The 25,877-nt window shown below is 38.2% G+C and overlaps 2 protein-coding genes across 2 annotated transcripts; both read left to right on the top strand.

The window, feature by feature from the left end:
• The first annotated feature begins 267 nt into the window (after positions 1 to 267).
• LOC143632400 (flavin-containing monooxygenase FMO GS-OX-like 4) lies at positions 268 to 4,052 on the top strand. The gene is made up of 7 exons (XM_077100932.1): positions 268 to 850; positions 1,537 to 1,607; positions 1,948 to 2,100; positions 2,187 to 2,269; positions 2,349 to 2,484; positions 2,557 to 2,730; positions 3,843 to 4,052. The coding sequence occupies exons 1-7, from the start codon at positions 307 to 309 to the stop codon at positions 4,038 to 4,040; spliced, it is 1,359 nt and encodes a 452-aa protein (XP_076957047.1). The 5' UTR covers positions 268 to 306; the 3' UTR covers positions 4,041 to 4,052.
• Positions 4,053 to 22,812: 18,760 nt separating this feature from the next.
• LOC143632394 (protein NLP7-like) lies at positions 22,813 to 24,549 on the top strand. Its single transcript, XM_077100927.1, has 3 exons — positions 22,813 to 23,433; positions 23,512 to 23,559; positions 23,632 to 24,549. The coding sequence occupies exons 1-3, from the start codon at positions 22,813 to 22,815 to the stop codon at positions 23,986 to 23,988; spliced, it is 1,026 nt and encodes a 341-aa protein (XP_076957042.1). The 3' UTR covers positions 23,989 to 24,549.
• The last annotated feature ends 1,328 nt before the right edge of the window (positions 24,550 to 25,877 follow it).

Here is a 25,877-nt window from a genome sequence, read left to right as displayed (position 1 = left end):
TAAAAACGTTTTCAAATTCATATGCATGTTGCATTACATACCTCGTTACCTCCCACATACGATTTCTCAAGCCAAGATGTGTTAATAAATCATAAACATAACGAACTGAATCAAACTAATACCAACCGAATTCTAACCAATATCAACGGAGTTTTCGCTAACCTTTTAAAAAATAATCAATAAAAGCAAAATGGTCGTCACCATCATGGTCACAACTCACAACCACTGATTGCTCATCGGTCATCAATTTATGTATACACAAACCAAATATATATTTAATAATCCAAAACCCAATCCTATTTCCCCATGTCTCCCATCGCCGCCTGCACCGTCGCCGTGATCGGCGCCGGCGCCTCCGGCTTAGCCGCCGCCCGCCAACTCCGGCGAGAAGGCCACTCCGTCGTGGTCTTCGAGAAAGAATCCCAAATCGGCGGCATCTGGGTATACACCAACAACACCGAACCCGACCCGATTGGATCCGACCCGACCCGAATTACAGTCCACTCCAGTCTCTACGCGTCTCTCCGAACCAACTTGCCCAGAGAAACAATGGGTTTCCGGGAATACCCGTTTGTAGCAAAGAAATCTGGTCAAAGGGACCCGAGAAGGTTTCCGGGTCATAGGGAGGTGTTGGAGTATTTGAAGGATTATGCCGCCGAGTTTGGGATCGGTGAGTTGGTCCGGTTTGAAACCGAGGTGAGTCGGGTTTGGAGGAGGGAGTGTGGGAAGTGGGAAGTGAGATTTAGAAAGACCAGTGGAGATGGGGATGGAGAGGTGGTTTGTGAATCTTTTGATGCTGTTGTTGTTTGTAACGGTCATTATACGGTGCCCCGAATCGCACATATTCCGGGTATATTTAGAATCTTGGACTGAAATTGAATCTGATTTGAGTGATTGATTATCCATAATTCAAAAGAATCTTAGAATCTGATTTTGAATAAAATTGATTCTTGAATATTGAATCAATTTTGACTGATCATGAGTTGTAAATTTTTGTAGTAAAGTTTTAATTTTTAGTATGGGTGTGCAAAGTTGGTTCGATTATGGGGCTTAACCATAACTATAACTGAGCTTCAGTAACGGAAGATTGCTTAACCATAACCATAACCAAATCAAAAGAATCTTGAATCAAATTTGTGTAGTAAAGTTTTAATTTTTAGGATGTAATCTTGATGGGAATTTGGGGATTTTGAAGTTGTTTTGAAATTTAGTTGGAATTACGGCATTGTTTATGTGATAAACTAATGGATTTATAGAATCATGTGTGTATTTTTGATCAGAAGGTGTTAGTTTATGTAGTAAAGGTTCAATTTTTAGCATGTAATATAAATGGGATTTTGAAGTTGTTTTGAAAATAGTTGAAACTAGGGGCATTGTTTATGTGATAAACTGAGAGTGTGTGGAATGTTGTGTTTATCTCTTGATCATAGAGTGTGATTTTTTCATGTAATTGTCGGGTTTCTGAATTATGTAAAGTAGAAATGACATGCCTTTGTTCTTAAGATTTTGTGTAAGTGGTTTTGCATGACTTTGTAGGTGTTGATCGGTGGCCTGGGAAGCAGATTCATAGTCATAATTATCGTGTTCCAGAGCCCTTTCTAAATAAGGTATCGTTTGTCTTTATTTCTCTTAAAACGAGCAGTCTCTCTCACACTTACACAGTACACACAAAGAACACAGATTTGTATTTGTACCTGAAATTGGTTTGAGTTAATAATGATTTAGCTAAAAAGATAACAAGTTCAAAGCCATCTTATTTATTTTCAAATGCATAAAATCTCTTTACATCGACTTTAACCTGACTTGACTCTTTTTAACCGCACAAAAGATTACTTGTTTTGAGTCAAATTTATCACTGAACATGACTTATTCACTCATTTGACTTGTTTCACGTGTTTTCTTTGCTGATAAGTTTTTCTTTTTTATATGATTTGACCGGTTTGACAGATTGTAATACTAATTGGGAGCTCAGCAAGCGCAGTGGATATCTCTAGAGAGATTGCGAGTGTTGCTAAAGAGGTCCACATTGCATCTTGGTCAAACTCCAGTGAAGAAAGTACAACTTTACCTGGATACGACAACGTTTGGCTCCGTCCTATGGTATCGTTTCTAATTTATATTTTCTTCACTACTACTAATAATAACAATGGCAATAAAAGTAACTGTAACAATATCGACGAATGCAGATAGAAAGTGCCAACGAAGATGGTACTATTTCATTTCCACACGGGTTCAGGATCTCCGCTGACATCATTCTACACTGCACAGGGTGAGTTTTTTGATCATTTGGCATCTTTATTTTATGGGTCCCAAAGTCCCATTCTTATTTTTGGTCTTTGCTCTTTAAGGTACAAGTATCATTTTCCATTTCTTGATACTCAAGGTATCGTGACCGTTGATGACAATCGAGTGGGACCACTTTATAAACATGTGTTTCCGCCATCATTAGCCCCTTGGCTTTCTTTCGTTGGGCTACCTTGGAAGGTTAGTTTTGTATTTTTAACTTTGTAACATTCAATCTTAGAATTTTATTAATAATTTGATGTAAATATACAGATTGCTCCTTTCCCTCAATTTGAACTCCAATGTGAATGGATAGCGGGCATATTATCGGGTCGGATTTCATTACCTTCACAAGACGAAATGATGAAAGATGTTGAAGCGTTTTATGATTCCTTGCAAGCATCTGGATACCCCAAACGATACACCCATAATATGACTGGATATCAGGTAAAATGGTTATATTAGTGTTATATTTTTCATTATCATAAATAGTCATGGCTGTGCAAATCTCGCCTAGGTAACTAGAAGCCGATTAATCCCTATTTGGTCCAAAATATCGGTCAAAATTGAAAAAGTTGTGTATAAAATTTGGTATATATATGTATATTGGAAAAATTACATGTAAATTGCAATCCGATTAATCTCTATTAATTTCGATTTATTGCTAGTCTCTACCTCACTGCCTGACTAACGCCTAACGAGTTCTACAACACTGTATATAGTACATTAATTATTTAGATAAGGGTCACATGTTATAGTCACAATAATGATATTCTTTTTAGCAACTTATTTTGAATGCACCTATATTCTTCTCCTTTTGCTGTTTTGCATTTTTACTGTCAAAGTTAGTTTGCTTGACTTCAAAAGTCAAACTTTTGTATATGATAAGAGCACTAATGGATAGGGGTGTGCATGAGTCGGTTTGGGGCGGTTTTAGGCGAAACCCATAACCATAACCAATATATCGGTTAATAGATAACTATAACCATAACCGATCTATTATGGCGGTTTCGATTAATTGGTTTTCAAGGTTATAGCGAGTCGGTTATGGGTCGGTTAACCGTGGCCAAAACATGATGTAATTGAGTCTAAAAATTTGGTACTAAATATTACCTAAAAAATTATAAATGACATGCCATAGCTCAACAAAATATGTAATCCATAATATTAACAATATATATATTCAAACAAACGATAAATGGATCAACTTTTTAGTAAATTCAAATCATAGAGTAAGAAAATAAGAGCATTAATAGTTTATCTTCTTTAATTTTCACCAAATTATCAACAACGTCTTCTGATTATACTCCATAAATTTGAGAATCTTATAAATGGGGCGGTTCGGTAATGGCGGGTTTTAAATTATCTATAACCAAAACCGACCCGTAATTGGCGGTTTCCAAAAACTCATTAAACCGACCCACCGATTATGTCGGTTATCGGTTAAAATCGGTTCGGTTATGTCAGTTATGGTTCGGTTAACGGTTATGACGGTTAATTTGCACACAGCACACCCCTACTAATGGATGTTTGTTTTTATGTGTGGTTTATTTTCTCAGTTTGAGTACAATGACTGGATTGCTACACAATGTGGGGCCCCCAAAACCGAAGAATGGAGGAAGAAAATTTATCACACGACTTCTTTAAACAGAAAAGCGCGACCTGAGAATTATCGCGAGGAATGGGACGACGAGGATTTGGTGTTGCAAGCTTATCAAGATTTCGCAAAGCATATTTCTTGTAAACAAGTGTCTTAGCGACCACACAGTTTCAAAAAGGGTACATGATGATAGTTGTAAGCTACATTACCCATTGTATACACTTGATCATTAAACTGTATTAATATATGCGATTCAAGGAATAAAACTAATTGTTAATTATATATACTTTATTTATTTAGTTATATGGTTCCGGCTAATTTTGGTCATACACAGTTTTGGTTTTTTAATAGTTGGTTGGATATACCTGATGGTGTTGACTGAGTTTGTGTGCTTGGTTTTGGTTTACTGGACCTCCAGATTTGACGTTGGTTACAAAATTTAGATGGTTAAAATACCGCATAAAAAAGTGGCTGGAAGTTAAAAAACAAAGGAGTTGGAAGGAGAGTATGAGGTAATTAAAAAGAGAATCCATTTCTAGGAAGCTGTGGCGGAGCAAAGGCTTTCAACCAACAGTGAAATAGAGGAAAGGGCAAGCTGCTTAGCTATGGCAGACGCGGTCGAAATAGAGAAACGAAAGGACTATAAACAAAAGGCTAGGGTAAAGTGGGCGGTAGATGGTAATGAAAAGTTGACAACACATCATATTCCATGATGTTCTAAATGCGAATTTGGCTTCAAACAGAATTCATGGGCTTATGATAGATGGTGTCTGAATGTCATGCCCTGTTAAAGGGGAGGTGTTTAATTTCTTTGCCCATAGATTCTTGAAACCAGTTGAAGACAGACTGGTGCTGGAATTGATAAACTTTTAGCGGGTGAATCAAGAACACGAACACAAGATTTGATCAACACACGATCGACTCTTTTATTAAGAAAACGACAAACGAGAAAAACTTAATAACTATAACTAACACATTGGACCTATGGTATAAGCCATGGTTCCTAATCCTATACTAACTCAAATACATAATATGAATCCAAGACAAATAGGATTAAATAAAATAAGACTAACTTATCTTATCATAATAAACTAATTATTATATTAAATATTCTTCGACATATTAGCAACCTTCAATCTAATTTGGTGCTGGACACGTTTAACAGAAATGTCCAACATATTGGTATGTCATCGGACGAGGAGGGGGTGGGGGTGGGGGGTTATTATCTCATTTCCGCTAACGGAAATAAAGGAGCCTGTGTGGGGTTGTGATGGGGGATTGATCGCCCGGGCCGGATGGCTATAATTTTAAATTCATTAAAAGGTGTTTGGGCATGTTTTCAGGGGGATTTCCTGAAGATATTTGACGTGTTCTTTAGGACCGGCTGATTTAGTTTTGGGGTTGTGACGTCATTTATCACTTTGATTCCTAAGGTAAACGATCCAACGAAGTTGGGAGACTATAGACCAATAAGTCTCACTGGATGTATAAACAAAGTTATCGCGGGGATTATGAAGTGAGCAAGCCAAGCTGGGATACTTAAAGGGCTTAGGTGTGGAAGTGATGGTCCTTTGGTCTTACACTTTCTATATGCCAATGTAGTTTTTGTTGGGGAGTGGGAGAAAGAAGATGTACTTAATCTACGACGTATTCTTCGATGTTTCTATATGGTTTATGTATTAAAAATCAATTTAAACAAGACGTGGGTGTATGGGATCCGAGTATTCGAACAAGGGAGGATGGAGATGACTAACATGTTATTGCTACAACAGGTATAGCGACAATGAATGTATGACAGTCCAAGAGTATGGTATTAACAGAGCTTCCTAACCTGCTAAGATCAAAGAACAAAATCAGTTAGTCTCAACGCAGGAGGGGGTCTCATGCGATTAGCCTCCGGTGTGAGAATCGGTAATTTGATAGAATCAGAGGTGATAAGAGGAGTAAGTATGAAGAGAGTAGAGAGAATAAGATGAAAGTGAATGAATAATACCATTGGTGTAGTTCTCCTTTTATAGAAAATGCGGAAGCTTCTTTGGGAAAACTTGAGCTTCTTAAGGGGAAATGGTCAATTCCTCTTTCAGCATGTTTAGACAAGTCATACCATTTAATAACCTATATGGACCATACTAAATAACATACACATATATTCATATTACCTACACAAACCATACTAATAACTTACATTTTAGAAATGCCACAATCACATATACTACCAACTCCGAATATAATAAACTACACAAAGTATTCATATTAGCCTACATATCATTTTAATAACCTACACCATTTAAAAATACTACATATCATCAAATCCGTACACATACACATCTTACAAAATTTCCTACACAATATCATCCTTACATAATACTACTTTTTTAACATCGTACACCGCCTAACTAACAAAAAGAATTGTTGGCTTATTTATCTTTTTAACCCCAAATAATTAAAGTTAGGAATGTTGCGTAGTAAGTTTATAATAAAAAACATAACATGTGTAGAAATGATGGTATCTTCACCTAAACCGAGATATTAACTATAGCTATTGAAACTGAGAAATCAAAGGTTTTGTGTAGAAATATATGAAAGTTAGAAACCGATATTTATTGAATTATTCGATACAAAAATAATGCAAAACATGACCTTGGTAATAAATATCGTAAAACAGTTGATGATTTTAAAAATCTTGGTTTGGAGGATTATCATGAATGCAATTTTGAGGGGTTTAGATATTTAAGTAATAGATTGTGTAACAATTAATGATTCTGAAAATCTTTATTAGAAGAATTTAAGACTGACCGTGAGGGCGCAAATGATTGTTTGATGAACGACTATTTCAATGGCTCGTCGAGATATAAGAACCCTCCAAAGATTTTTACACGTCGCTTTTGGATGACTAAACGTTTATTTTTGCGCATTGCCGAAGATTTGGAGCGCGAGTATGATTACTTTAAGCAAAAACGGGACGCACAAGGGCTGTTAAGATTCAACAGTATCCATAAGTGCACGTCAGTGTTATTCCTACTCGCCCGCGGAAACACGACTGACATCAACAACGGGTACTTCAAAATTGGGTTTGGGACATTGGAGTATTTTTGCCACGATATTTATTAAATTTAAAAAGTTAATTTAACTTGCGTTTATTTTAAATTTATTTATTTAATTATTTTAATATACGCATATAAAACTATACGATGCATGTTATCTTAGAAGACCCACTTGGCACGACCTAGAACAGTTTTACTCGGTGCATGAAAGAGAACATGGTTTACCCGACATGATCAGAAGTATAGATTGTATGTACTGGAAGTGGTCTAATTGTCAAACTGCATAGCGAGGTCAATACACACGTGGTGATTAGAATGTACTAATGGTGAATCTTCAAGCGATTTCTTCATACAACTTTTGGTTTGGTCGGCCTACTTTGGCAACCTCGGGTCCAACAACGACGTAAACGGTTTGAAGGTGTCGCCCGTGGTAGAGGATTACATCTTAGCTACCGTACCAGCCGCATCGTTTTAGACTAAGGATAACTACTACCCACACCGATACTTGGGAGATGAGATATATTCGGAATATTCTATTATTGTGAAAATGTTTAGGGACTCGATGGATGAACAAAAAGTATTTTACCAAAGTACAAGAATTTTCGTGAAAGGACATCAAGAGGTTATGGGGTTCTTCGCCAAAGTTGGCATTACGTGAAAAAATTGTGTCATATATGGACATTAGAAAAAATGAGATATGCCATGTATACGTGTATCTTATTGCATAACATGATTACAGAAGACAGTGTGAGAGCAACATGTCAACATTATATACCAGGAAATGTCAAACAACAAACTCAAGCAACTATGGAGGAGAGGGTGCAAAATGCATATGGAATGCATTCAAGTTAGATAGATAATTCTCTTATGGCGTATTTGGTCCAACATGCTTGGTCGGTTTAGCCGATTCGAGACGAATGTGAAAACATATCAAGCGAAGATGACGAAGAAGGAGATGAGAAAAGTGAAGACGGGTTTGAAAAAGAAGACGAAGACGAGCAATTTATACCTGTTTTTTTAATTTTAATGTCAAATTTAGTTATTTAATAATGAAATTTATTTGCATTATTTTAAATAAAATACATATATATAAAAACAATAGCGTGGTAATGATTGGAAATAACTTTATTCACTACACTCTTTTAGCAAAAATAAAAACCTCTATAATGACATGATATCATAGCACAATAGGCTTCATTCAATATACACCGTCTAATTAATTAAAAGATGTAAGTTTGATCGACTAAAACCACATATGTAAAGTTCCAAAATGTTATTAAAAACCAATGAAATGAGATTATTATTATTATTATCATTATTATTATTATTATATTTATTAATTACCGTTTTGTCATATTCATTATTTAGCATTGATTAGAAGAATCAATGGCTTTCTTGCCTGAACCAATTTTTAATATAAAAATGTAAACTATCTCTCTATATAATAAATAGATAGATTTTTCATAAAATTCTTATTTTGTCTTTTACCTAATTTCTTTAAAGTGTCACATGGTATTTTCTAATTATTTTCTAATTATTTTCAAAATCAAAATAAATAAACTAGCTAAAAACTAACCAAACAATATTTAACATAATGAAAAGAGTATAGTTCTCATACTTGAACGTTACGTCACGATTATGTTTATTATTTTCATATAAGTTATACCAATGTATTAATAAAGAATTTTGTTTTTGTATTTTCTACAAAATATATATTTCCCACAACCAAACATCTCTCTGTATAATAAATAGGTGGATTTTTCATCAAATTCTTATTTTATTTTTCACCAAATTTCTTTAAAGTGCCACATGATATTTTCTAATTATTTTTTAATTATTTTAATTTAATTTCAAAATCAAACTTTGAATGCTTATCGTATTAAGAATTTTTATCATCCCAATTCACACGTTCTAATCCTAGCAATCATCGTCTACCTATTACATTGAAATTCATCAACAATTAAGTTAACTATCAAATATTTGTAATCATATTCACATATTCAATTGTTTCACCTTCATAAATTCAATCAGACTCATAACTTCAATAAGAGTCAATCGATTCGCAATTCAATCGATTCGCAATTCAATCGATCAATATTCTCAATGTGATTCATTCAATCCGAATAATGTAATCTGATCGATTCAGGTGAACAAATCAAATATTTAGTTTCGAGTTAAATTTTGAGTACTAGTCAAAATTTTTCACGAAAACATTTAAATTATTTATAAGTTTGCAATACCGCATTAATTAAAAAAAAGATAAATAAACTTTTTTAAAGTAGGCCTGTTCACGAGCCGAGCCGAGCCCGAGCCAGGGCCAGCTCGAGCTCGATATTTATTCGAGATGGCTCGGCTCGAGCACGAATCTTAATCGAGTTAAAAATGTGAGCTCAAGCTCGGCTCGGTTTTAAATCGAGCCGGCTTGACTCGGCTCGATTTGGCTCGAATTTACCTGTAATAATGGACCTGATGGAGACGTGGACTTAGGATGGACCTGATGGTGTGTTGGTGCATAATGTCAGTAGTTCAGTATCTAGTGATTTGTATGTGTCTGTAATCGTGTTAGAGTGTTTGTTTTGGTTTTATGTAAGTTGTTACACAAGTTCGCCTGATGTAAGCGAACTTGTGGACAAGCGAAGTTAGGACAACTTTGCCTAACATGTTAGGCGAAGTTGTCGAGGTGTATTTAACCTCAGCTTCGGCTTGTGTTGATTAAGTTTTTCCAGAACGTGTTTTTGTGATCGAATATCACGTGTTGAAGAGTTGCAATACAACGTGTCTTATTAGTATTGTAACGTGTGTTTGTAATTGGTTTTAACGTATTATACACCTTACGCTCGTATCGTGTTACGTAGGGATTCCGCACCTACGTATTACGAGATACTCCTGTGTAGATCCGGTTGGGGAACCTACAATTGGTATCAGAGCTTTTGCTCGTGATTGTGTGGTTCGGGATTATCACACGAGTGTTAAGATCGTTCCGTTCGACTATTCGCGGAACGAGTTTACGTTGAAATACCGTGTTTTTGTGTCCTACCCATCGCCCACTATCAAAAATAACCCATTACACCTTCGCATACCTCGCAATACGTCAAATTAAAACCTGTAAAAACCTTGTGTTCATCAGGCGAAGTTGCCGTCACTGTTCGTAGGGTTTAAGCGAAGTTATAAGGTTAGGCGAAGTTATATATCAAGCGAAGTTAGGAAGCAAGCGAAGTTAAGGTTCAGCGAAGTTGAGGAAACAAGCGAAGTTAAGCTTAAGCGAAGTTAAGCATAACTTCGCCTACTGATCACTGTTCAAAATAAAAAAAAAAAAATTTACTTTCTTTGTGTTTTCGAGTCGTGTTTCTTTCAACGATGACTTCAATAAACATTACAGAACTGGTAAAAATGGAGGTTGAAGCCGGTTCAGCAACTAAAGCTCCAAAAATGCTTAAGGGTACCGATTTCGTTGCTTGGAAAGATCTGTTTGAACAGTATGTGAAATATCAAGATGCTAAGATGTGGGTTTGCATTCAAGATAGATACATTCCACCAACAGCCTTGTTTGAGGGTCGTGAACAGATTAAGAAGTACAATAAGATGGAAGAGGAAGAAAAAAAGATGTATGAGGCAGAAAGTAAAGCTCATGCAGCAATCACAATGGCTCTTCCACAAGAGATTCTTCATACATTCAAGAAGTACAAAACTGCTAGAGAGCTATGGGAAGCATTTGAAAATCGATATGAAGGTAATGTGGGGATACGTGCTTCCAAAACAAAGCTACTAAAAACCCAATTCTCTGTATTCAAGTATCTGAAAAATGAATCACTTGACGATATCATCACAGAGATATTATCACTTGATGACCGAACTAAGCAATTACTCCATTGTATACAAAGAAGAGGAGATAGTAGAGAAACTTCTTGATGCTCTTCCACCGAAATGGGAAATGTATACGGTTTTGATGAGAGAGGATAAAGAATTTGCCTATATTGATCTTGAAACAGCAGTCAATAAGTTACGAAATTTTGAGCTCAACATGGTTCGAAAGGAGACACTTACTGATCAGGTTCAGGATCCGGGAATGTATGGTGCGAAAGTCTCTTCAAGTTCAAGTTCAAAATCTGAATCGTCTGCCTACTACTCAAAGGGAGAATCAAACTCCAACTCAACTCGAGATGGTCATGTGATTCTTAATATGGATGGCGACGTATGTTTCGTAGCTGGAGGTAGTAGTTCTTCAAAACCTCAAGCAACAACTGGTAATTTCTCATCAAATGTTCCAACCAACAACTACTCACAGATGCCCATGAGTGTTAAATCAGCTGAACAGCAGTTTGCTCTCTATGCATCCTTCATTGCATCTTATGAGAACTATATCAAAGGTAAAATAGTCGACCCTGCAACTTTGGATGAAGACTATGATCAGATCGATGCTGATGATTTAGAAGAGATGGATCTGCAGTGGCAGATGGCTATGATTGTAAGAAGGGTTAAAAGATTCATGAAGAAAACAGGTAGAAAGTTTGTTAGAGAAAGACCAGGGTTTGACAAATCAAAAGTTAGATGTTACAACTGTCAACAAAATGGTCACTTTGCCAAGGAATGTACAAATGAGAGAGTCGAACGTAGTCAGAACAGACCTGCACAACATAATGGGGGAGGTAGTGAGAAAAGGGCTATGGTATCTAGACAGAATGGTGGATACAACTGGAACCTGCAAGTTGAGGAAGTGTTCGAACAGGCTAATTTGGTAAACATAGAAAATGAAGGAAGTGAGAGGGAGACGGGAGAAAATCAAGCCTATATGGCAAAAGTCAACGATCAGCTCTCTGAGGTAAGCTCTGAACTTCATTGCATACAATATGAAAATCTGTCTGAACAATTGAAAACAATAACTGATCAGTTTGTTAGTTTGGACGCACAATTTAAAACGTTAAAAGAAGATCATCACTATACTAAAACTAGAGAAAATAGTTACTCGGTAAAAATAAAAGCTAGTGAAAAGGACATCAGAAGTCTTAAAGCCAGTCTAGCCGAAAAAATACAAGTAATTGATCTTAGTTATGAAGTGTTAGAAGAGAAAACCAAACTAATTGCTGAAAGAGATAAACAGATTGCTGATTACCAGGTAAAAGTGGTGGAACTAAACAGAAAAATTGAACAATTTAGAAATTCCTCAACAATGCTTGATCACATTGTAAGTGTTCAACGTTCCCCAGTTAACAAAGGGGGAATTGGATTTTCTGAAGTTCCACCACCGTATAACCATAACTATACTTATAATCCTAGTAATCAGAAATCTGCTGATGTTGAGATTAATCAGACAGTTCCAGTCAAAATTTTGACTAAAGAACCTGAAGTTAGTAAAAGCGAAACGACTAAGTCAATTCCTAATATTAAGATTTCTGTTCCTAGTTCTGTCTCATCAAATTCGGACAAGTCATCCGAATCGGGTGAGATAAAGGAAGAGGTAGCATTACTAAAACGGAGGGAGGAATATAAGCTTGATGAAAAGAGTTCTTCCCTAAACCCGTTCGTCCCACCGTATGTGAGACAAACGGGTAGTAATGTAACCTCAACATCTGAAACAACGGTTGAGACGAAAGTTGAACACAGGAGTTGTTTTAGATGCAATCAAGTAGGACACCTTATTGCTGATTGCCCTCTAAACCAGAGAAAATTTAGAGAAATGAGGCCTCCGAAAACTGAGAATAAAACGAATGGTAATTATTATACTGGTAAGAATGCGAACTCACCAAACTTCAGACATTGGACAAATCCAAGATTTCAAAGAAATCGATCTCAGTTTTTCCCAGTTAACAACCAAACTTACAATTATAATTCAGTTAATTCACTAAGGTTTGGATGGCCTCATAGTCAATCCTCAAGAAGGTTTCCTTTCGAAACTCACAGAAATCATCCTCAAACTGACTTTGGGCAACCAAAGTACGGGATGCTGTTTAACAGATTTAATCGACCCAAGACCAGTAGGTCTTGGGTCCCCAGATTTTAATCTTTTGCTTTAATTGTGCAGGAACAGTTGAACAGGGCTGTAAACAATCTGTGGGTTGTGGACAGTGGCTGTTTCCGGCACATGACTGGTAACAAGAATTTGTTACATGAATGGAAACCTGTTCAAGGAGGTAGGGTTAGTTTCGCTGGAGAGAGTGGAGGTAGAATCACTGGTATTGGAACGGTGACAAATGGAAAAATGAAGTTAGAAAAGGTGAATTTTGTTGAAGAATTGAAGCATAATCTGTTGAGTGTATCTCAGATTTGTGACAAAGATTACACGGTGCATTTTACGAAAAATGAGGCAATTGTTCTTTATCCGGGTTTCAAGATTCCAGAGACATGGGTGGTGATGAAAGCTCTAAGAGAAAAGAACACATATGTAATGGATATGAGGTCAACTGAGATGACATCAGAAGAGTCATGTTTTCTGTCGAAGGCGACTGAGTCCGAGTCCGAGTCCGAGTTATGGCACCGAAGAATGGGACATATACATCTTCGTAAAATGAATTACATTGTCAAAAATGGGCTAGTGCTTGGAGTTCCCTTGAAGAATTTTAACTTTGAAGATCAATGCTTATCATGCAAGAAGGGAAAGCAACACAAGAAACCTCATCACTCCAAGAAGGTTAACTCAATTGTCAGTACCCTAGATCTACTTCACATGGATCTCTTTGGTCCCGTGAATGTAAAGAGTCTAGGTGGAACGTCATACTGCTTTGTAGTAACTGATGATTACTCTCGATACTCTTGGGTATATTTTCTGAAGGAAAAAGATGAGACGGTTCAGTTGGTAATTAACTTGATTACCAAGGTTGAAAATATTGTTGGGAGAAAGGTTAAGTACATCAGGAGTGATAATGGGACAGAGTTCAAGAACTACCAGATGGAGATGTTCTGCTTACAGAAAGGGATAGACCATCAGTACAGTGCCCCGTATACTCCGCAACAAAATGGGGTGGCTGAGAGGAAGAATAGAACGCTAATTGAAGGAGCCAGAACCATGCTGGCTGATGCTAAACTTCCCGTGGTGTTCTGGGCTGAAGCTGTTGCCACAGCCTGTTATATCCTTAATCGTGTTTTAACTGTTAAAAGATTAAATAAAACTTGTTATGAACTCATGCATGGTAGAAAGCCAAACTTGAATGGTTTCGAACCTTTCGGGTCCCCATGTACGATATTAAAGACAAACTCGAAATTCGGTGAAAAAGCCGACGAAGGTATATTAGTCGGATATGTTGTTGGTACACCCAACAGAAGAGTCTTTAATTTATCGAACATCAAGGTTGAGGTGGTATGTAACACGGACATTACAAGTTATAAATCACCAAAGCCTAGCACGGGACCCGCTGAAGCTTTCGACTATGATAAACTTTTCAAATCTTTTAATTTGCCTTACTTGGATTTTGCAGAAGTTGATGAGAAAATTACTTCACAGATTCTGTATGACGAGGAGGAAAATGTTGTGCAACGTCCGCGATGCGATGAAAGTCAACCTTCTTCGTCAAGTGCCGTTGATACTTCTGCTGCCCCTACTGAAGAAGAATTCTACAATCCATTTCACTCTCAACATCAATCACCCTTAGATGAACTCTCTTCGGACTTAGAAAACAATCTGGAGGTTAGTACAGTTCCGACTACTGGAATTCACAAAAATCACCCGTTGGAGAATGTGATAGGGGATCTGTCTGACGGTGTTCAAACAAGAAGAAGTCTGAATGAACACACTTGTGTTTACGCAAGCATTAAAGAAACGGGTATCATCAATGAATGTTTGTACACCTGCTTCATCAGCCAGATTGAACCAAAGAATTATCAAATGGCTCTAAAGGATAGCTCGTGGGTCGAAGCCATGCAAGAAGAGTTAGCACAATTCGAGAAGGTGGAAGTATGGAAATTAGTTGCAAAACCGAAGAATGTACATGCTATTGGCACAAAGTGGGTTTTCAAATGTAAGAGAGATGAGAAAGGAATAATCATAAGGAACAAAGCGAAGCTGGTAGTTAAAGGGTTTAATAAGCAAGAAGGAATCGACTACAATGAAGTGTTTGCTCCTGTGGCAAGATTGGAGGCAATTCGACTATTTTTGGCATTTGCTGCACACAATAAGATGAAGGTATTCCAGTTAGATGTAAAAAGTGCCTTTCTTAATGGTAAAGTCGATGAGGTGGTGTACGTTGAACAACCTCCGGGTTTCCCTGACCCAGATTTTCCTGATCATGTGTACAAACTGAGTAAAGCGTTATATGGGCTACATCAGGCCCCTCGTGCTTGGTACGCAACCTTGTCTGATTACTTGCTTGAGAATGGGTTCGAAAGAGGAAAGATCGACAGCACGCTGTTTGTCAAGAAAAAGGGGGAGATTTTCTACTAGGGCAAGTCTATGTGGACGACATCATTTTTGCTGCATCAAAAGTCGCCATGTGTCAGGAATTTGAAGAAATCATGAAAAAGAGGTTTGAAATGAGCGCAATGGGCGAATTAAATTTCTTTTTGGGTTTGCAGGTAGATCAGAAGAAAGATGGGATATTTATTCATCAAACAAAATATGTCCATGACGTGCTCAAACGCTTCAAGATGGAAGATAGCACCCCATTTGATACTCCAGTTTGCGTCAACCACAAACTGGGTGCTGATTCAGACAGTGATGAAGACGTGGACCCCACCCAATATCGAGCAATCATAGGTTCTTTAATGTATTTAATTGCATCTAGACCTGATATTATGTTTGCAGTTTGTCTTTGTGCTCGTTTTCAGGCAAGCCCGAAGGAATCTCACATGAAGGGAGTGAAGAGGATCTTGCGTTATCTCAAAGGCACGCCTAAGTTGGGATTGTGGTACACGAAAGGGGGAGAACTGGATTTGGTCGCTTACACAGACTCTGACTATGGAGGCTGCAACCAGAACATGAAGTCAACTACCGGTGGATGTCAGTTTCTGGGAGGAAGATTGGTGTCGTGGCAGTGCAAGAAACAGACCTCTGTAGCCATTTCCACATGTGAAGCAGAGTACATGGCAGCATCAAACTGCTGCTCCCAGGTTCTTTGGATTCAACAGCAATTGCGCGATTATGGTCTGAATTTCACTCAAACTCCTATTTGTATTGATAACACTGCTGCAATCTCAGTAACTAACAATCCCGTCAAACACAGCAAAACTAAACACATTGACATTCGTCATCATTTTATTTGGGATTGTGCTGAGAAGAAATTAATAGTGCTAGAAAAGGTTGATTCGTTGGATAATTTCGCCGATCTTTTTACTAAAGCGTTTGACCGAAATCGTTTTCAAAATCTTGTTGAACTTAATGGGATGATCAATCCCGAGTAACCTGGTTTTTCGTTTAAAAAAAAACATCTTTATCGCTTAGAATTATGTCGGTTGCTTCAGTTTGAAGGACACATCTTCGGATGTGTTTGGTCCTTACTTCTACTAGTAGATTATGAGGATAGCCATTAACCAGATGTCTGAAAGTGACCGGGGCGGTTTAAGATGTGTTTTTATTCTTTCGCTGAAAATTAATCGTTCACACTTAGTTAGAAGGACACATACTCGTATGTGGTCGGTCCAGCTGATCCATTGGATCTTCAGGATAGCCGTTTACCTGAATACTTTGACTTGATCGGGGCGATAGAATTTAAAATTTTTTTTGGGGAAATGATATAATTTTTCAAGTCTATAACTTCGTAAGATGTTTCAATACAATGTTTAAAAGAAAATTGATTCAACCTTGGAAAGTGATAGACAAACTAATTCTGTGCTTAACTAGTGAAGTTATTAGGCCCAAAAGACTCTAGAACAGTCATTGTATGTTATGGTAGCTTTCTATGGTGCGTTAAAGTAGAAATGATACTAACTAAATCTCCTCGATTTAAAGTGGAGACTCATTCAGAGTTGTGCATGTCTCCATATACATCTTTCCGAATGATAGGCAGAAAGTGATTACCCAGTCATACACGAGCCCGTGAGTATTCTGATTCCCGAGAAGATAGTGTGTCAAGTACCTGCAGTGATCCAGATTCGGGACTTGCAGTCGTCTACTGTTTGAAGCTGTGTTAATCTTAAAAAAAAAATGTGTGTGTTGTTAAGCCTTTTGAAGCTTATGATATTACACTTATCAATCAAGAGGCAAGAGAGAGAACGGGATGAAGACTCTAATGATCGATATGTACCTACTGTTTAATCAGACACTACGGGTCAAGGTCAACTCGGGGTGACTTGGGGAAAGCCAAATACGCTTTGAGAATAGATAGGAGGCATCACAATCTCTCATGTGATGTCCATCTAAATTTTGAGCTTAATTAAACCTAATCCGTATCACAGAAGCGATGAAAACCATACTAAGTTGTATACCTACTTACAACCTATTTCTTTATGTCATAATACCGCTGAACATAGATCTATGTGACAGCCATTTAATTAGTATGATTCCTGTTCGGATCTTTTCTAAAACATGCTGATCCCTGTCAAGACTGAAATTTGATCCCGTTTTACTTAATTTCTAAAATTTTCATTGCATATTTCGTTTTATGGTTTAAAACTTGGTTACTTGGTTCTTTGGTTATAAAGTTTAAATCTTTAACGGAGGATTTTAAAAGACAGTTGTATTTTGTTCAAAAGTTTAAGGGCCTGTTTTGTAAGTAATATAATAAGCAAAGTTGTGCATGGGCGAAGTTAAGGGTAGGCGAAGTTAACCTTAACTTCGCCTGTGTATATTCAAACATATATAAGGGTCAATCTAGTCAAACCCATTACTTATTTTCAAAACCACAGCGAACTTATACTCCTATCCCTCGGCGAACTTAACCCTCGAATCAATCCTTGATATTATTTGTTTTCAATCCATGTTAAAGGTGTGTAGGATTGGTATAACTTATAATTTTTGTCAATGATGTTAATTTGATGTCGTTTTGGTCCGATTTATGACCTCGTTCATGCAAACCTTTAAACACCCGATAACCAATCACTTTCTAATGTGTTCGTAACTCATTTGATCGTCCAGATCTCTATAGTAACATCCTTTTATGTTATCAATGACCAATTCATCATTCAAACCATGATCAGACTTCTGTTTTTATGCCGTTTCATATTCAGGCGAAGTTATCTTTAGGCGAAGTTGTTCTCAACTTCGCCTGCTCAATCTTAAATTAATTAATTATTCACAGTGTTCAGGGGCGAAGTTAGGATTAGGCGAAGTTATCCTCAACTTCGCCTTATACTTAACTTCGCATAGGGCTTTTCTTGTTAATTTAAGGGTTTTAAATTGTTATTAGGCGAAGTTATAGTAAAGGCGAAGTTGTACTCAACTTCGCCCTATGTCTAACTTCACCTACACACAAGTTGTTATCTTAACTTCGCTCATGGTAACAGGCGAAGTTATGATCTGCTTTGTCGATATTCTAACTTAGACCGTTTGTTGTGCAGATATGGCTGCTGTAGCGGGAGCTGGTGGTGCTGGTGGTGATGAAGGCGGTGACAACAACAGACAGTTCTTTCCGGGTCACAACATGTATATCACGTTGGATCCGGATGCTAGTGGTGTCGATGATTATCGCGAGATCATCTCATTCCTTGTTCGCTCACGTATTTTCCACGCTATTACTACAACTCTACCAATTTCTCTACCAAACATTGAAGATTTCTAGCGAATGGTAGAATATGATTGTAGAGTTGAGCCTCCTGTTATGCGCGCCACAGTGAACAATCAGGTCGTGCAGTTCTCAGCAGATCAGATCAGGGTTGCATTGCAGTTCGGGGCCGAATCTACAAATGATCCAACTGACTTTCCGGCTCCATTCAGAGATGGTGCATTTTTACGAATGGGCTATTCGGGTCCATTGGGTGACACTCAGAGGCGAAAGGGATTTTTATTGGATCAGTGGCGTTTTCTGATGCACGTAATGATTGTGTGCATGTCGGGTCGTAAAGCTGGTAATGACGGTATGGGTGCAACGATGCAATCAGCAATGACAGCACTGACCTACAACAAGCCCTACTGCTTCAATCAGATGGTGTTTTATGAAATCGATCGTCAAAGACGCGCGGTCGCTCGTGAAAGATTTTTGATGTATCCCAGATTCTTACAGATGATCTTGAATCATGTAGCTCCTGCGTTACCCCAACGACGTCCCATTCAATATGTAGAGAGTGCAAGCAAGAGGATCTTTGCGCAATGCAGGTCGTCGAGTGCTCGCAGTAAACCGGAGCTTCATCCACGACATACTCCATTATTTGGTTACTTGATAAACCCTGCTTATGTTGCTTCTCTTGGTGATGAATTTCGGGACCCGGCACCGCAACAGGCTAATGTTCCTCAACCACCACCTGTGGTACAACAAGCATTGCCTGCTGGTCCTGTTGTGGCTCCGGAGGAACAGGTAGATCTTGAGGCTGCTTTTGGGGGCCAAGGGTTCTTTGATATGGAGCGAGTTGATCCTGTTGCAGAGGTTCAAGTCTCAGTAGCAGAGGTTTCTGGTGTAAATGTATCGATGGTAGCTACGTCTGTAGCAGTGTCTTAGAGAACCGACTCTGACTCCTCCGCTGATGATGTTGCTGAAGCACAACAGATTCTGGTCAGCCGGGAAAGAATACATGGAAAAAGAAAGAAAAACTCGGATGACAGTGAATCTGACTTTGAGGAGGAGTTAGATCAGTTGATACGTCAATCGAAAAGGGTAAGAACTGGTGAAGGTTCGGGAGCTGGTGAAAGCTCAAGGGTGGTTCGTTTCTCTCCACCCGCGTTATCTGGTATGACTATGGTTCCTGCGTCGATGACTGTGACAGGACCGATCATCTCAAGTGCTCCCGTGATAACTACATCATCATCATTTGGCATTCCTCCTACAACGTTCCAGTTTTCGACTCCGGAGATAGTTTCCTTGCCTCCTCCTACTCTTACTCCATCGGAGGTTTTTGCAAGATTTGTTGAGTCGACATTAGTTGCTACTGCAGGGTTATTTGTGACAATACCACCCGCGGTTACTTTTCAGCCTGCTTCGGATATTCCAGCTAGTTTGGGAATACCTCCACCGTATGCGCAAGACGTTTCTTATATGCGGTTTGATTTTGATGCTACCTTATCTGATTCTGAAAGGATAGCGGCTCTTGAAAGGGTGGTGGCTGAATAATCAAGAATAAATCTTATCCAGACTCAAGCTATCCAGCGCCTTGTTGCAGAAAATCAGATCCAATCGTCCCTCCTGGTTGAGCACGGTAAACTTTTTAATGCTTTAAAAAAGTTCTTAGCATCTCAGGGGGAGACGAGCTGCAAGGGCGATAAGTTGAGGACAAAGAAAAGTCATGACAGAGACGATGATCCCAATGCATCGAAAGGTGCAGGTGGTGAGTTGCCAAGAACTGAACAAACTCTTGGGACTTTCACATCTCAGGGGGAGTCAACTGGTACAACAGGTGGATCAGGGGGTGAAGATGTTGTGGTAGTAGATGATGAGGAGATGGTGGATGATGATGTTGTAGGTGATGACGATGTGTTACCGGTTGAGGAGATTGAGAAGATAGGAGCTGAGATTGTGATTGACAGTGAGATTGAAGAGGGAGAGATTGTGGATGACAGTGTTGAACACGATATCCCAGATGTTGATAAGGCAAATGTGCGTCAAGATATGGAAAGTGATGAGTCTGAATGGGAAGAGCAGCCGAGATGGAAAGAAGGCTACGCTCAGTGGTTTTTAAAGACAAAGAAGCCAGCTGTTCCAACCATGTTCAAGAAGAGTTACAATATCAAAGGGTATGCTGAATCGAAAAAGGGTATTATATGCTGGTTGTATGATGAGCAGTTGAGGTTATTTGTGATTAAACGTTTTGATGGGATTCAGTACTTTAAGAGGATGTTGAGATCTTTGAATACCTTGCCTGAGTGTGAGGTGAAGGATTTGGCTAAGTTGGGGTTGATTAATAGAAGTGATGATAATATGGCCAGAATTATTGGGAAGATTGTGTGGAAAGAAAGTATCAAAGAGAAAAAGTTTGAGTTGTTAAAGCCACAGAAAGGGAAGCTTGTTGAAGATAAGGAAAGAGGAATGAGAGCTGATGGCAAACCTTGGATGGTAATGAAGTATAAGCCGATCCGGTGTTTGAAAGAAGTGCCGATGAAACCAATGCCCAAGGATGTCTTAAAGAATCTTAAGTGGTGGTACGTTGATAGTGAAACAGCTGAAGCAATTATGGAGGATGAAGATGAACAAGAGGTTCTGAGAGTGTATGATCCCATGCACTTGGTAAATTTGTCTCAAGCTGACTTGCAGGTGCTAAACGAGAAAATGATATTCTATATTCCTGCATGGAAAGATGAAGCCAAGAAATATCAGAGAGTGATTTCTGTTTGTGTCAGAGAGGGCATTCATGCTTAAAGACTGGTGACTCGAGATTTTTGGATTACTAGACACGTGATTGAAGATAGAGATATGAAGCTACTGCCAAGGGGGAGTCTGTTGGTGCATAATGTCAGTAGTTCAGTATCTAGTGATTTGTATGTGTCTGTAATCGTGTTAGAGTGTTTGTTTTGGTTTTATGTAAGTTGTTACACAAGTTCGCCTGATGTAAGTGAACTTGTGGACAAGCGAAGTTAGGACAACTTCGCCTAACATGTTAGGCGAAGTTGTCGAGGTGTATTTAACCTCAGCTTCGGCTTGTGTTGATTAAGTTTTTCCAGAACGTGTTTTTGTGATCGAATATCACGTGTTGAAGAGTTGCAATACAACGTGTCTTATTAGTATTGTAATGTGTGTTTATAATTGGTTTTAACATATTATACAGCTTACGCTCGTATCGTGTTACGTAGGGATTCCGCACCTACGTATTACGAGATACTCCTGAGTAGATCCGGTTGGGGAACCTACATGGTGGCTGAGTTGTAGATGATGGACGGTGACTGTTGGTGCTGTGAGACCGGATGGCGACTGGAGACGGGAGACGGGAGAGTGACGGGAGGCGGGATGGCGACGGGACGAGATGGCCAGAGAAGGTGGCCGACGACGGTGGCCGGAGAAACGGGATCTTGTTTTAGTGAGAGAGAGGGAGTGGCACAGCAGATTGTAGTGAGAGAGAAAGAGAGAGGCGCGATGTATATGATATAAGATATTAGGGTTTGTGTATAATTATATGCATGTATATATATATATATATATATATAATAAATTAAAATAAAATAGTTCGAGCCAATCGAGCGAGCTCGAGTCGAGCCGGGGCTTAGGCTCGGCTCGTTTAGAAATCGAGTCGAGCTAGGCTCGGCTCGTTTAGAATCGAGCCGATTTCGAGCGAGTTTCGAGCGAGCTTTCTCCGAGCTTTTTTCGAGCGAGCTTCGAATCGTGAGCTTTTTGAACAGCCCTATTTTAAAGTAGTCTTAATTTTTTCGATAAATTTATTAGTTTTATTGAAATTTAATCTATATACATTAAAATTTTCCGATACATATGTTGCGATGACCGTAAACCAAAGTCAAGAAAATTTTTAGAGAATTGTAATTTATATGTCTACTTAAAGTAGTATAATTTTTTATATAATATGAACTCATTTTTTATCTTATTTTCTATATATATGATTTTTTTTTATTTTGTTTATTGTATTTTTTACCAACCCGTGTGTCACACAGGGTTTAACATAGTGATATTATATTTAGGGGGTGTTTGGGATTCCTTATTTTACCTTCTTATAATTTTTCATTAAGTTAATAAGTTACAACATTGTAACTTATGAAACTCTTCCACTCATAATATAATCAATCCCAAACACCTTATTACTTTTCTAAAAATTTATAAATTATAAGTTGATGAAAATAAGCGATCCCAAACACCCCTTTTAACAGTTTCATATTTGTGAAGACTTTTGAGACCCATCAACAAATCGGAGATTAGGGTTTAACAGGTGGAGATGGGGGACGGCACATCAGAATTCCGTGTTATCAAAGGTCCGTCGAGACGTTCTTCTGCTAGACAGGTTGTTTGGACCCACGGACTTCAAACTTCAGGTAGTAGTCTATATTATGATTATGATTATGATTATGATTCTAATGATGATGGGGAGGAGGAGGTTTACAACAAGATATACTCCGTGTTTGCGGGTGTAAAGTCATTTCCTTTCAAGACTATCATTTTTCAGTTTTGGCGACCGGTGTCTGATCTGGTTCTTGCATCGTTCCCTAAGGTTTATGCGGCTCCGCCCTTTATCCGCCTTCCCCGAGATAAATATAGGCCGTGTTCTCTTAAGTATCAATATAGCATCCATGAAGGAGGAGATAACAACCACCCTGCTTGGATCATAAGCTGTGGTCCAGTCGTCACTGCATTCAGGAACCGGTTTCCTGAGGTTGTTTTGGATTTGAGGGAATTGTCAGGGTCTCCCTTGGTGGATGTTGCTTTGGCATGCGAGTTAACGTGCTGTGTGATGCTCCCAGTTTTCCTTGCTGATGAATGCTTGGGTGTTGTTGAATGCTCTATGAAGCATCCTTCGCTTCTTCTGCCGATATTCAATGAGATGGAACGTGAATTGGAGGTGTGTTTTATTAGTTACTTCATTAGCTTAGTTAATAAAATTTTGAAAACCATTTTGTAACTTTGATTTCGTTTGCAGAAAGTGGGTCTGAGTATCTATCATGTACAGGGAAAATGGCCATACAAGGTAATAAACCTATGTTTATGTTTATAGTTTGAATCTGTCTGAATACTTTATTTAGTGTCTCTCTTTAAACAGACTGTATCCGGTGACTTGGAACCTGTCAAAGTCGAAATTGAAAAGGCGTTAGGGATGGCTTGTGAGTCACATGGACTATCTCTTGGTCAAGTCTGGATCTCTTATGAAAGTGAGAATGATCTGATGTCTTTGGTGAAACTGAGTTGGTATTCAGTTGACTCGGATGAAGACCCTATGTCTTCCATTAAAGATTTTTATGATAAGTTCGATGTCATTTCCATGAAGAAAGGGGATGGGCTAGTTTCGAAATCCCTTCAAAATCATAAATCACACCTGTGCAGAAACATCTATAAGTTGCGTGACAATAGGGGGTATTGGCGCTACTTTCTTCCAATACCAAATGTGCTTCTTTTGTGATATGCTTGAGGAGCTCTCACACGGGCGAACTTAACTACGCCTTTGAGTTTTTTTGGCCACACAGTTGGAACCATTTGTTCGTATTGGAAGTTCTGTTATCAACACTAAAGAAGTATTTGCCAAGTTTTAATTTTGCTTCCGGTGGACAACTTGATGATGAAGTATTTGTTGTGGATGTCGGGAATTCTTATTTGGGGAGTGAAAGCAGGCTCGTGAAGGTTCCCCAAGGAAACGAAGATGATGGTGATGGTGATGATGATGATGATGATGATGATGATGATCTAGCCATATTAGCTACTTATAGAAACGAAATTTTGTTATTCGACCTCCCATGCTCATCCACATTTGAAGATTTTATGGCAAAACTAAAGGAGTTTGAGTTAGATCAAACTTGGACATACAAGGTCGAGTACGAAGATTTTCCTAACAAATGGTCTAGTCTGGTAAACTTAGAGAGTTGTCGGAGAAAAGAAGACATGGGTCTTATTAAACTTCGTGTGCGGGGTGAAGGCATTGAAGTAGGCTGGCGGTGGAGGACTAACAGTTAATTTTCATTATGTTCTAACTTCTTTATGTTTGTTTTGTACTTTTAGAGTCGCCAGTGGTTTAATGGTGGCAGAAGGCATTGAATTTCCTTTTTTTTTTCTGAAAGGCAAATTGTTATTTGGCAGAGTTTAAGTTTTGGTCTTAGTATATGAATGCACTTGCTGATATCATTATTCAGAAACAATATTCTTCGTTCACTTTTATCCAAAAGAACATCAAAATGGAGCAAAAACAGGAGAATTACATGAAAATTTTACACTTTATGATCAAGAAATACACACAAGAATTCACACGCCCATTATTTGATCACATAATAATACCCTGATTTCAAGTAATTTCAAATCAACTTCAAAATCCCCCCAATTTCCATCAAAATCACATCCTAAAAATTGAATCTTTAGTTCACAAATTTACAATTCATGATCAATCAAATTTGATTCAAGATTCTAAATATAAACAACTTTTACAATCTGATTCAAAATTAGATTCAAGATTCTTGTGATTCTAAATACCCATAATATGCGCGATTTGGGGCTCAGTATAATGACCCTTACAAGCAACGCCATCAAAAGGATCACTAACACGTAACAACCTCTTCATCTCCACTTCTCTTTCTACGTCTCACTTCCCACTCCCCAGATGAACCAACTCACTGAGTCTGAACTTGGTGGCATAATCCTTCTAATACTTCAATACCTCCCTGTGAACCAGAAACCTCCTCGGATCCTTTTGATCCAATTTCTGTGCTACAAACGGGTATTCCCTAAAACCCATCATCGTGACGTTGCAGGTGGTGGGGGAGACATGGATGGATGTTTGGTCGTGACAGAAATTGGTTTTGTGTAAAAAATTTTATAAACAAACTAGTTTCTTTAAAACATGCACGTTGTGACTTGGACACGACGGGACTTCGATGGTATAGGTTCGGTTCGTTACAATACCACAATTCATTATAGTACGTAAACGGCGTGTAACATGTCTAGTTCATTACAATACCGTTATTCGTACTTGTGCAAGTAGCGATACCCGAACTAATTCAAGTTGTTTGTTACTCGTACCGATACCGGTTTCAAGATCCGTTGAAGATTTGGAAATAAAAAGCAAAGTGGTACAAAAAGGGCACCGTACTGAACTACTCGTACAAATACCCGTACCCGCACCCGCACCATACCGAAAAATTTGATACGAGTATTGGTACATGTTTCTATTTATTTTTGTTACGAATACATGTACAGGTACTGTCACACGCTCATTCCTAGTTTTAATGACATACAATAGTGACGGTAGTAACCAATCCGAAACAATATTAACTGAATACCTTAAATACTCTATACGTACTTTAT

Source organism: Bidens hawaiensis, unplaced genomic scaffold (genome assembly GCF_021521415.1).
Source record: "Bidens hawaiensis isolate Kalapana, Puna unplaced genomic scaffold, B.hawaiensis_p1.1 tig00006388_1, whole genome shotgun sequence".
NCBI classification, from domain to species: Eukaryota; Viridiplantae; Streptophyta; class Magnoliopsida; order Asterales; family Asteraceae; genus Bidens; species Bidens hawaiensis.
This window is presented reverse-complemented; position numbering and strand designations above follow the sequence as displayed.

What these genes read in the sequence shown, in the direction of transcription:
- LOC143632394 (XM_077100927.1), top strand. Translation starts at nt 22,813, where the DNA reads ATGGGGGACGGCACATCAGAATTCCGTGTTATCAAAGGTCCGTCGAGA. An exon ending in AGATGGAACGTGAATTGGAG is followed by an intron (nt 23,434 to 23,511) that starts GTGTGTTTTATT and finishes TTTCGTTTGCAG; the next exon opens with AAAGTGGGTCTGAGTATCTA. An exon ending in AGGGAAAATGGCCATACAAG is followed by an intron (nt 23,560 to 23,631) that starts GTAATAAACCTA and finishes CTCTTTAAACAG; the next exon opens with ACTGTATCCGGTGACTTGGA.
- LOC143632400 (XM_077100932.1), top strand. Translation starts at nt 307, where the DNA reads ATGTCTCCCATCGCCGCCTGCACCGTCGCCGTGATCGGCGCCGGCGCC. An exon ending in CAGAGCCCTTTCTAAATAAG is followed by an intron (nt 1,608 to 1,947) that starts GTATCGTTTGTC and finishes CCGGTTTGACAG; the next exon opens with ATTGTAATACTAATTGGGAG. An exon ending in ATCATTCTACACTGCACAGG is followed by an intron (nt 2,270 to 2,348) that starts GTGAGTTTTTTG and finishes TTGCTCTTTAAG; the next exon opens with GTACAAGTATCATTTTCCAT.